Here is a 12,577-nt window from a genome sequence, read left to right as displayed (position 1 = left end):
GGCGCTCGTAACGCCAGGTAGTATTTGATTGAAATCAATGTGTGATACTATAACATTAAATTTACATAGGTTGTATAAGCAATCCATTCACTCCTACGCGAATTCGAGAATTATTTAGTGTAAAGGCTTAGTTACGCATTCCGTATTAGAATTATTTAATAACCCTTCCTTGGCAGTAGGGTAAAAAAATCTATACTATTATTATAAAGCTGAAGAGTTTGTTTGTTTACTTGAACGCGCTAATCTCAGGAACTACTGGTTCGATTTGAAAAATTCTTTCAGTGTTAGATAGCCCATTTATCGAGAAAAACTATATAATATTTTAGTACTCGTACCTCTTCTTTCTTAATTTAACGTGGGTGAAACTGCGGGGTATATCTAGTTGTTATACATATATTTTTATAAAAATAAAACGATGTAGATGTGAGAGGCTTGGTGTACAAATTAACTATGATTGATGTCAAATCTACGTATATATTACAAACTAGCTGTGCCTGCGACTTTGTCCACGTGGAATAGTGGCTTTGGACAGCATTTTTGGATATATCTTTTGTTTTATTTTGGATTATATACACCGTCTTTTGGTTATTTACATGTTCAACGTGATTCTTTAAATTGGCATAACTTTTTTATTTATGGACCGAAACAAAGCAAAACCCTAAATGTTTAATAGAGCACGACTAAAATATACTAGTGAAAATTACATCTAAATCGGATATGCCTTAACTGAGATTAGCATGCACAATCGCACAGACAAACAGACAAAAATTCTAACAATAATTGTTTTAGGTACTATTTGCGTTGATAAAGGTCCCAATAATATTTTTTCTCATATATTTTCCATGTAAGACAGCGATCCGTTACATTTTTATTATATATGTTGATGATTTATATCTTATTTTCGACATTTTTTTGTAAAGTATTAATAATTTTTCGTGCAATGTAAAAGCTTCCGATACAGTGATTTTCTCTTTACCTACGTTGACGTCATTAAAGTGTATTTTACGAGACATAAAATACGGATATAAATATGGAAAGGCCGTAGCGACTATAAAATATGGATAGTCAAACATATAAATAATTTTACAGAAGCTAATAAAACTGCTGAACTTCGTTTGTGTAGTAAAAATGATAGTAATCCAGGACAAACAAATATTTTTACGTAATTATGTTTGAACAAATAAAAGAAAACCAGACTCTTAATACGCCTTATTAAGGACAACTCAAAAACTACTCGCCACATCTGATTTAAATTTAAATCTACATGACATAGCCCCACCAGCTTTGGAATTTAAAAAGTTTTATCAAAATCGGTAAACCCAGTAAGAAGTTACGAAGTTAAGACACACATAAAATACAATCGAAACGTGAACCTCCTCCTTTTTTGAAGTCGATTAAAAATAACTTTTTAATATATTTAACGATTATAATTGAGGGAATCACAGAATAACTGGGTGATTAATTAAATCAACGATGTGTGATAGTCATTTATATAAGGGAAAAAGATTCACTATAAATGGTAAGAGTAGATCTATATAATTGCAGTCCACTGCTGGACATAGACCTCCCAAAGTTCGCACCAGACATGCCGGTTTTCCGCAATCCTCATCCAGCCTACGCCGGCAATCTTACGTAGATCGTCGGTCCACCGGGCCGAAGGTCGTCCCACACTGTGTGGTCTCCACTTTAGGAAATGTATGGGTAAAATAAACTTTCGATCTTTTTAAGTAAATTTTATTCACCACACGATATAGGTCTTGTTATTATTAATTCAAAAGGAATTCAAGAGTAGAACTTTAATATTCAAAAATATTAAAATAATGTATCAACTATAACTAACTAAAAAACTAGCAGCGCAATTTATTTTCCGATATCCTTCCTTTGAGACTTGTGAAACGAAATAGTGAAAACTGTTCACATTTTGATCAAACATAAAGTGTTTTAATACCTAGGTCACGTCCTTTAATAAGTTCGCACACGATATCATTTCTATGGATGAAGAAGCTCTGTCATAAAAATCTGTAGTGTAACTTTGAGTAAATAGTAGTTAAAAGGAGGTCATATGGACCATCACTAATAGTATAAGTTAAAAGTCTGGTCATATTATACGTCTACTATACATTATCGGAAATTACGCCTTTTAACCTACGACTTCAGTATACTAATGCTGAATTATCTGACTGTTGGCAAAAAAAATCATTTTTTTATAACGATTGAGAAATATTCGATCAAAACTTACTTCAGTCATCCAGATTTTTTTACTATGTTATCCTATACTGTTGAATCATAGACAAACTTTAAAAGACAAATTTAGTTCTTGAAAAGATACAAAAACCTACCTTTTATTCTGGAGAGTGAAATTCTTAGACGTGAAGAGAACGATGGTTATACCATACCTAGATATAAAACTCTAGAGTTTATAGGTATGAATTATGAAAGATAGTACGATATTACGAAAAAAAAAAAAATTATCTATTAGTAAACCGTATGCTCCTTCATAATGGCAGCTATTAAGATTTGAAACACTAGAAAAAAAATGTTAAGAAACTATTATAATTCACAATACATAGCTTAACTAATAATAAAGCAATAAAAAATAACTACGATTTAAAACTTAATGGGTAAAGCTTTAGATTAGGTAAAACCGAATTTCGGGACCATGGGGGGATGGGGGAGAGAGGGTGGGGAACGCTACCCCTGGTACCACTGTCACACCTCGGAACCCCATGGTTATGGAGATATCCATGGTTAAAGTTTTGAGGTTAGAAGAAGAATTTCGAAAGTTAGAGGAACGCTTGGCTCCGGCGCTGCGGGAAGTGCAGCCCTTCCGCCCTTGCGTGCGAAAGCACGCTCACTCATGCTCCGCTCCGCAGCGGAGGCTGGTCGCCGAAGGCGACCAGCCTCAGCCGCTCCTCTACGCATTCGTTCGCGCGCTTTCGCACGGCGGGCGAGGGCTGCCCTCCCTCCGCGCCTCCGCGGCACAAAAAAAAACACTCTAGGGGTAGGACAGACCAAGACCACGTGGACAGTGGGGTGCTCCGATTCGGTTTTGGGTATTTTTCGAATTTCTAAACCTATATTCTAGCACGCAATATTACTAATTTTATTAGAATATTATGTCTGACGCGTTATTTTGTTTAAAAGTGTCGATTTGTCAGTCGTTAAGCGTCAGTTCGTATCGTTTGTTGATCTTGCAATCGAGATCGTTTTTACGTAAATTTGTTTGAAAATAAAATGTGAAAGTTGGTGAATGGAGCATATGAGTGCACTTCCCGCTGCACCGGAGTTAAGGTGGAGTCAGACACGGAGCTCTAAGGTATTGTAATATCTCTGAATCACGTAAAGTTAACCCCAAAACTTCAAACACGATATCTTCGAAACCACGGGGTTTACGCGAAACGCACACTACGGGGGGCTAAAAAATCCACCCTCCTCACCACCCTTTACCCTCCCACCCCCATTTCACCCCAAAAATTGGAGGCCACTTAACTAACAAATGACCAATTCTTCTTCTAACCTCAAAACTTTAACCATCGATATCTCCATAACCATGGGGTTCCGAGGTGTGATAGTGGTACCAGGGGTAGTGTTCCCCACCCTCCCCTCCCCCATCCCCCCACGGTCCCGAAATTCGGTTTTACCTAATCTAGATCTTAGCCACTTAATGATACATTATTTACTATAAATTGAAATATGCCAAAACTTTCACGTTAGCAAGGCAGGTCATGAGAAGTTCGAGTTTAACTGTCGTTTATTTTAGGAAGATTTAATATTTCGACTTCATTAATTAATTTGATCTTTTTGTCTGCGATAATAAGCAATTGCTATACAATTTTTACTTACCTTATTTGCGTAGTCTATTCAAACCGCAGACACGTCTCTGTTTCGTGATCAATACGGTCTTTGGAATATTAATCGATAAATGAAGATTATGTCTACCTACCATACCTACTACCTTACATACTATTGTTATTTACCTATGAAATACAACTATTTCAATTATATTACGTAGGTGCTGCTCTAAGTACTCAATTGATTTAATGTTATTTGGTATCAATTATATTAACCTAAAAGAAAATTAAAACCTCAAAAAACTTTTAAATTGAAAAAGTTTTCTTCGTAATTTAAATCAAATAGACTTTGAGTCGAATTGTGAAGTTATTTTCGGATTTCATTAAATTTATTTACGAGAAACGTCCTCAAGTACCCACCTACTATTAAAAGTTTCTTAGGTAAGCAGCAAGTTTGCTTTTAATTTTCATTTATTTGTTGTATTTATAACTAGGTGCGGTGACGGTTGATTAAATCGTTCCGGTGTAGTGGCGCCTAATTTCCATTAACGTTTGCAAGTTTTATTCTTCTTACTTATGTGTAAAGAAAGATTTGTTCTTAGTCTGAGTTTGCCCTTGTGGGTTTTTCATTGTCGTCACAGATTGAGCAAAGGCGTCGGTCCCGATTGTCGAAATAAAGACCCGAAAACAATTGTTACTAGCAAATCTGCTAACCCACAGTGAAGCTATATGGAGGACTAAGCTACCCTGCTCCTTTACCAAACCTTAATGAATTAAGCAATTGTTGATTTGATTTACTGAGAATCCTTTCGAAAGATTCAGAAATTTTTTTCCTGGTTCTGTGATATTTATAGCCTGCTTGAGTACCAGTATACTAATAATGCTGCTACGAGGTAAAGTGTAACGTTTTATAAAAAAAATTTAATGAACGGCCTCCAATGAACTACAAATTGACTTATCTTAATCAAACGTAAAACTCCGGATATTAGCGGGTTGAAGCCTAATCTATACATACATATATACTCTTAACATTATTATTGACGTGAAATGTATTGAAAATTATTAATTAATTTTAACTAACAAAACATTCGTACAAAGTTTGTATAATATGTATTCATAACAATTTAACCATAATCGATATCAAGTTGTTACGTAAACATTTTAAATTAATGAAATTTCAATACACTCCCAACACAAATTTAGAAAACAAAGCTTTTATTCCGACCAACAATTTCGATTTCATCACACGGTCAGTGCTTTGATTTAATTTTTCGCATTGTTCACATGTGTGTTATGTTCTGAATGTTCTTAATTGAAACGTGTTTTGGTTTGTTTTGAAATAAACGTAGAGAGCTAATGACATTTAAAACTTACTGTTATAACTTCACCGATTTAGTGTGAAAATACATTTAAAATAAACTTTATTATTAAATGTTATGGCACCTAACATTATTATAACTTTTAAGATACTGGTTATATTAAGAAAAAAAGGGACAGAGCAGTCTATCACAAAATAAATGAGTATTTAAATGATTGTTGAGATTACACTGAACAATGCACACATCATTTTGGATGAGGATTAAGTAAAAAACGTATTATATAAAAAAAAGACATATAAGTAGACCAATTACGTCGCAAAAAGGGTGTGGTATGATGTAATCAAATTCAGTATCTGCTCATTGTATTGTGTTATACGTATTTTGCCCACCTGATAGTAAGAGCCTGATGGCCAGAGCTATATATGGATGCCAGCATACTCCAGAAGCATTGCCGCGTTGTCGACCCTATCACCACTCCTCCCCAGGAGCTCTGGCTTCCTTATCACAGGAGCAAAATACTACTTGGGCGCAGTGTTATTTAGCTGCGATGTTTTATAAGTTTGTGGAACTTCTCCAGTCGCGATGCTCCAGATTTTGAATTTTCTGCTACCTCAACAAAATGTTACCCTGACGCAGATATAACATCATCATCATCATCATCATCACTTTAGCCTAATACAGTCCACTGCTGGACATAGGCCTCACACAAGTTCGCGCCAAAAATGGGGTGAACTCATGTATTTTGCCCATAGTTGCCATTCTGGGCAGGCGGGTTGGTACCCGCAGGGCTGTCTTTGTCGCACCAAAGACGCGAATAATATATAATAAATAATTTCAATACGAGATACCACATATTAATGTATAAAAATATATTCTTATATGTTTGGTACATGTAAGTGTTGTGGTCGTCGCGGTCTCGAACCACAATGTAACCGTTGTCCTCCATACGTACTCGCACAATATCAACTGACACATACTGAATAGCAAAATACTGCGGTAACTTCAATTTATGGTCATCCTAAAGGCACTTATTTAAAAGCGTGTAAGAATAAGAAGCGTATGTGAACTTATTATAGTTCTTTGCATGTTGTTTTTGTATATTCAGACTGGCAATTGAGGGTAAAGTGCTTTTCGTTTATTATATTACTATAAATTGCAGTTGTGAATTATTAAATCTATATAAATATAACGAATCACTAAATATGTTGTTAAGCGCTAATCTTGAAAGGGCTCACCCGATTCTAGTCAATTTTTGAGGTTACTTTTTAAGAAACGATATAATTACGTGATGTTACGAGGAGTTAAATCGTGTGAAACATCCAACACTGATACTAACTGATGCTGACGCTGTTCTTAGAAAGTGTTTTATAGCTCTTTTAATTGTTATGTAAGATATATTTATAATAGTATATCTCGGCAATATCGGAGACTCCATATTAAAATAAAAATCGAAATCGATAATAAAAAGCCAAGACTTCGCAGATTATATTTATTTCGACAAAAGAGAAGCGTATCGTCCGACAATTCGATACAAGAAGAGCTTAACATAACTGTTCCATAGATATACATTAGAAAAATTGTTTGATTATCTCTAAATAAATATTTAATTAATAAATATTCTTAGTAATAAGTTAATCACACGACAATATATAAAAAAATACTAGTGACTAATACTTTCTTTAGCATTTACTGAACCGACATGAATAACACCGACATGAACAAGCGTCAATTTATGTTTGATTTTTAAGTTTTGAACCGACTTTAAAAAAGGAGGAGGTTACTCAATTCGAGCTATATGTATATATATATATTTTTATGTATGTTCGGGGATAACTTCGTCGTTTATGAACCGATTTTGATTATTATTTTTTTGGAAAGGAGATATCCCAAAGATGGTGGTACCATGATAAAGAAACCAGGATCTGATATGGAATCCCAGAGAAATTGAGGGAGACCCTCGAAAATTCGTAGTGACGACTAGTGCGTTTCTTTAATTTTTTTCGTCTACTTACGTATTACGTGTCGAGGTAATTGAAGTCGGTTTTTTTCATTTGCGAGCAAACATCCATTATATTTAATTCGTTGTACAAAATTGGTCAATTTCCGAAATAGTAACGAATATGTCAACTCCATGCGTTTCAGTTCGCAAGACAGGATGTCTGTCGGATCAGCTGGTATGTAACATTTAAGAATTGGAAAGAATATTTAAGGTATAATATGAAGCACATCCAAATATTTTTAAAGTAATTTGAAGAAAAAATTCTTTTAAGGAAAACATGATAAATTATTAAATTTATGCTCTTAATTAATACGGAGTTTCTGCGTTATGGCTCTGAGATTTTGACCCCAAGAGCCTTGTACTTGAAGGTCTATTCAAGGTTCTATAATGTTTAATATTTGATATTTTAATTTTTCAATAACAAAATAACTTTCGTACATTAAAAGCGATGTCTTGATTAAAGAATAAGTAGATTAGTTTTAAAAATTGAAATCTAAGCATAGTTAAATGGATATTCGTAAATAATTGGTTTAGATGGTCAATTAATATTTCATTGATTTGATTTTTTTGAATAATTAACTATAACCACTACTCAATAAATATGCATATCCTAAAACAGAGTATATTTATTTACAAATACAACAGTATTAAAGTTATTTTAGGGCTAATTCCTAGAGCTGATTTGACTAGCCCGTTGGCGCAGCTTGTAGTGACCCTGCGTTTTGCTCCAGGGGTTGTGGGTTCGATTCCCACCCCGAGTCTGGGTGTAATATATAGGTATATATTTATTTATATATTTATATATGTATTATTTACAAGTATGTTTAAAGCGGAGAGCTCGTTAAGCCGTCGGTCCCGGTTGTTATCATGTACACCTGATAACGATCGTTACTCATAGTAGGGAATATATCCGCCAACCCGCATTGGAACAGCGTGGTGGATTAAGCTCTGATCTTTCTCCTACGTGGCGAAAGAGGCCTATGCCCAGCAGTGGGATATTACAATCTGAAGTTATAGGCTATGTAACAACGTGGATGAAACCGCAGGGTACAGCTAGTATTTTTATAAATGTGCTGTTAAGATAAATACGCAAAAACAGTACATCAATCATATACATAATTCATTTCGAAATAAGACATCAATATCTTGAATAGGTACAATGTCTTGAGAGAAGCGTGTGCCAGACGTTGAAAAATGAGCAAACAACATTGTAATGGAAATTTAATATTTTCTTTACTTTATTATGCTAATCCATCGCTTTCTAAGTATAAAACGAAATGTTAATAGTGTAAATGAAATGTTTTTCAATTTGGTAGATACATATTTTAATGTTCACAGCTATGGGGTAGTCTGGGTACTTGAGACAACTGTCGTATGTTAGTAATATTTTATGAAATTTTCAATTTAACTTATTTCAGAACACTAACTGATTCGTGTTTATTCAAATTGGCAAAATGATATTTTCTCAAAGTGGGAACAGTTTTATTAATGGGTTCAAAGTATATTTTTTCTTGTTTTTTTTTTATACAACTAGGTCGGCAAACAAGCGTTCCTAATGGTAAGCAATTGCCGTAGCTTATAGACACCTGCAACACCAGAAGCATTGCAAGCGCGTTGCCAACCCTACCCCCAATTCTCCCCAGGAGCTCTGGTCACCTTACTCACCAACAGGAACACAACACTGCTTGCTACTGATTAAACAAAGTATAAATATCAGCGCTAATGATGCGATTAAACAGCGTATGGTAGTGCAAACTACTTAATGTTGTAGTCACGCAGCTAGTTTTATTCTGAGCGTTCTTATGCTTTAATTATAACGCATATTTTTCACTCAACATTGGATATATCACGCTTACTTTATCTAATATATAAAATTCTCGTGTCGTGGTGTTTGTAGTTAATCTCCTCCGAAACGGCTAGACCGATTCTCATGAAATTTTGTGTGCATAGGTCGGTCTGACGGTGCGTGTAGGTCTGAGAATCGAACAACATCTATTTTTCATACCCCTAAGTTATAAGGGGGGGGGGAGGATTGAGAAGGTTAATAAAATATATGCCAAAACAACGTTTGCGGGGTTAGCTAGTATTGTTTATTATGTAGTCGTACGTTGTGGTGACAGTCAGCATGTTGCAACGGAAGCAATAAAAGTGGTTCAGTTCAAAAAATTAATAAGAACTTCATTGTAAACTTTGCTAAGCAGCTACTGAAGTAGAATTGTTATTTTGTTCGTAGTTCATAGACGCTTTGTAATCGCACAATGAAATGTTAGATATGTTACGATAAGTTCTAACACAATATCTGTAATTGTTTTTGTACACTAGAAAAGCTTAGTGTTATTAAGTTCTTTAGTTCAACTTTTTTTCTTTTAAATAAATGATTTATTCACAAAATTATATGTTTTCAGTTTATAAAATTCTAAATTAATCACTTCTAAGATAGTCAATTAAGTTTCATTGTTTTATAATTACGGTAAATTTAGGTTTATTTGAATTCGTATCAGAGCTGGTGGAAAATCGACACCTTTTTTATTATTTCCGTTATCAAGTCTAAATGTATTTAACTTAATTTCTAAATTTAACAAAAAATAGAAATCTTTTTTAAAAAATGTCAAAAACATGGAAGATGATAACGACGAGTAACGAAGATATAATAAGCCTATAGCTTTTCTCGGTAAATGGAATACTCAACACAAAATAATTGTGATATATATATCCTGATATAACCAATTAAGCAACGTTTCCGAGAACAAAGAAACTGCAAACCTCTGTGAAAGGAATAAGTGGCCTGGACATTAGAGTGTTTAAAATTAATAATAATACGGTGCATACAATTTAATTAATTTACATCACCCAACACTTTATTTTAAGGTAATACCTATTTTAGTTATAAGAAATAAAAGGCGATATAAGGTCAGTAATTATTTTTTTTAATTTTATTGTATATTTTCATTATTAGCTATTTACAATTAATAAGTAGGTGTAAGTATACATTATTTACAATTATAATTAAGCTATTTAGATAAATATTGTATATCATAGTTAACAGTACTTAATTAATACAGTACAGTAATCTTAGCATTACATTAGTTAATTATTTTATTTTTATACAATATACTTTTCATTTTAAGGCTTAATTTAAACTTTTAACAAGCTTTTTGTAAATAATCAAATTAGTTACTGTAATATTTATCTACCTACATATAAAAATAAAATTATATAACATCTTAAGCAGTGCTTAAATTTAAAATTTTAAAATTTTAACGTTGTATTATATTAATCAGTGTTCCTTTTCATAATTTTTAATAATTTAAAAATATTTTGTCACATTGTATATTGATTTATTATTAAAAGTCTCAGGCTGTTTGTGTTATATTCATTTAGTGTCCATCTTCATAAATTAAAATAATTTTAAAAATTTGTTACATTGTATAGTGATTTGTATTGTTATAAAATTTCAGGTTGACTTCACCTGCCTTTCAAAATGACCGATATAAAGGAGCTTAAAAAGAAGCGAGGCAGTTATAAGGGTAGATTTACTTCATTTGGAACCTATTTAGGTCTACTAAAGGATTCTAAATTAAGCCATTGTCAGGTAATGGAGTTGCAGTTGCGTGTTGAAAAATTAGAAAATACATATGACGAATTTAATAACATTCAACAGCAATTGGAATGCTTGTGTGACAATATTGAAGCCGAATTTATTGAGAGGTCTACTATAGAATCGCAGTATTATAGTTTAATAGCTCAAGCTAAAATAATGATAAATAACTTTTCAAAATTAGAACCAGTCGATTTAAAATCCAATCAATCAAAATGTAGGCATCAGTTAGTCAAATTACCTACAATATCATTACCAAAATTCTCTGGATCTTATGTAAACTGGCTTGAGTTTCGCGATACCTTTACCAGTCTCATTCATGATAATGACGACATGGACGAAATTAATAAGTTTCACTATCTTCGGTCATCTTTGGAAGGGTCAGCTGCTATTGTAATTAAGTCGATTGAGTTCTCCGCCCACAATTACACACTGGCGTGGGAACTTCTTTGCGAGCGCTTTGATAATAAACGATTATTAATAAATAATCACGTTACAGCATTATTTGATATAGAACCGATCACTAAAGAATCTTCCGTAGCATTAAAACGCACTATTGACAATGTAAACAAAAATATTCGGGCACTAAGTTCACTAGGTGAGCCTGTTAATAGTTGGGATACACTTTTAATATACATAATAAGCAAAAAATTAGATTTTAAAACATTTAAAGAGTTAGAACAGTTTAAAGGGTCCTTAGATAAAAATAAATTAATTTCATTTGAACAATTTATGGGTTTCTTGCGCAGCCGTGCTGATCTTCTTGAAAGTGTAGAATCATCACGTCCCTCTGTTACTAACGTAAAGCCAAATATTAAAATGCGGGCTATGATGTCAACAGAGAAATGCAACTCGTCATCTTCACACGGTTGTCCAAATTGCAGCGGCGATCATTACTTAAATTCGTGTCCTCAGTTTTTAGAACTTAGCGTCAGCGATAGAATATCGTTATTGAAAAACTACAAAATATGTTACAATTGCTTTAGGTCCGGTCACTATCCTAATTCTTGCAAAAAATCAGGATGTAAGGTTTGTAAGCGCAAACATCACACGCTCATTCACAACCCCGATTATTGTAAAAATTCTGTTTCAAGTAAAACAGCTGATTGCCCGGCCGACAAGGCCAAGGTTGCGTTGTCCTCCGTCTCAGTTGACAGCAGCGATAGTAATCACGTCGTACTCTCGGCTAATATCGCGACGCACACGCATACACGCACCTCGGGTGACGTCCTTTTGTCGACTGCGTTAATTAAATGTTATGATGCGTATAATAAGGAATACATCGCACGCGCCCTTCTTGATTCCGGTAGCTCATCTTGTTTAATAACCGAGAATTTATTCAAAAAGTTAAATCTACCGTATTTGAAAATACACAAATATGTTCAAGGTATTAATAATAAAAATTCACTGATTAATAAAATGTGTCGAGTTCGTATAGAATCCTTATGTGAAACATATACTAATGATTTATTATGTCATGTTTTGCCTACTATAACGGACAGCATTCCCGCTAGGCATATAACTATAGATAATATACCGTCCAATATACAGTTGGCGGATCCATATTTCAATACACCAGCTGAAATAGATTATATATGAATAGTTCTTGGGATTAGTGCGTTTAAAATAAACAATTTTTTTAGCTTTATACTATTGGTATAGATAAGTATATAAAAAAGTATAAAACAGAAAAAACTCCTTACTATTAAAATGCGAAATTTTAAAACAGAATGGTTCCCATTAGTAGCGGTAACCTTTACCTAATCCTGTCATAACTTGTATACGGAGCGGGTAGAAACCATTTTGCGCCTTGGAACATTCTCCCTTTATTTACCAACGCCTTTACGAATGAGATATTTTATAGCACAAC

The 12,577-nt window shown here is 33.6% G+C and overlaps 1 protein-coding gene across 1 annotated transcript; it reads left to right on the top strand.

The window, feature by feature from the left end:
* Nucleotides 1-10,590: 10,590 nt before the first annotated feature.
* LOC123657157 lies at nucleotides 10,591-12,306 on the top strand. Its single transcript, XM_045592735.1, has 2 exons — nucleotides 10,591-11,305; nucleotides 11,381-12,306. The coding sequence occupies exons 1-2, from the start codon at nucleotides 10,591-10,593 to the stop codon at nucleotides 12,304-12,306; spliced, it is 1,641 nt and encodes a 546-aa protein (XP_045448691.1).
* The last annotated feature ends 271 nt before the right edge of the window (nucleotides 12,307-12,577 follow it).

The sequence above is a fragment of the Melitaea cinxia genome, chromosome 10, assembly GCF_905220565.1.
Source record: "Melitaea cinxia chromosome 10, ilMelCinx1.1, whole genome shotgun sequence".
Taxonomy (NCBI): Eukaryota; Metazoa; Arthropoda; class Insecta; order Lepidoptera; family Nymphalidae; genus Melitaea; species Melitaea cinxia.
This window is presented reverse-complemented; position numbering and strand designations above follow the sequence as displayed.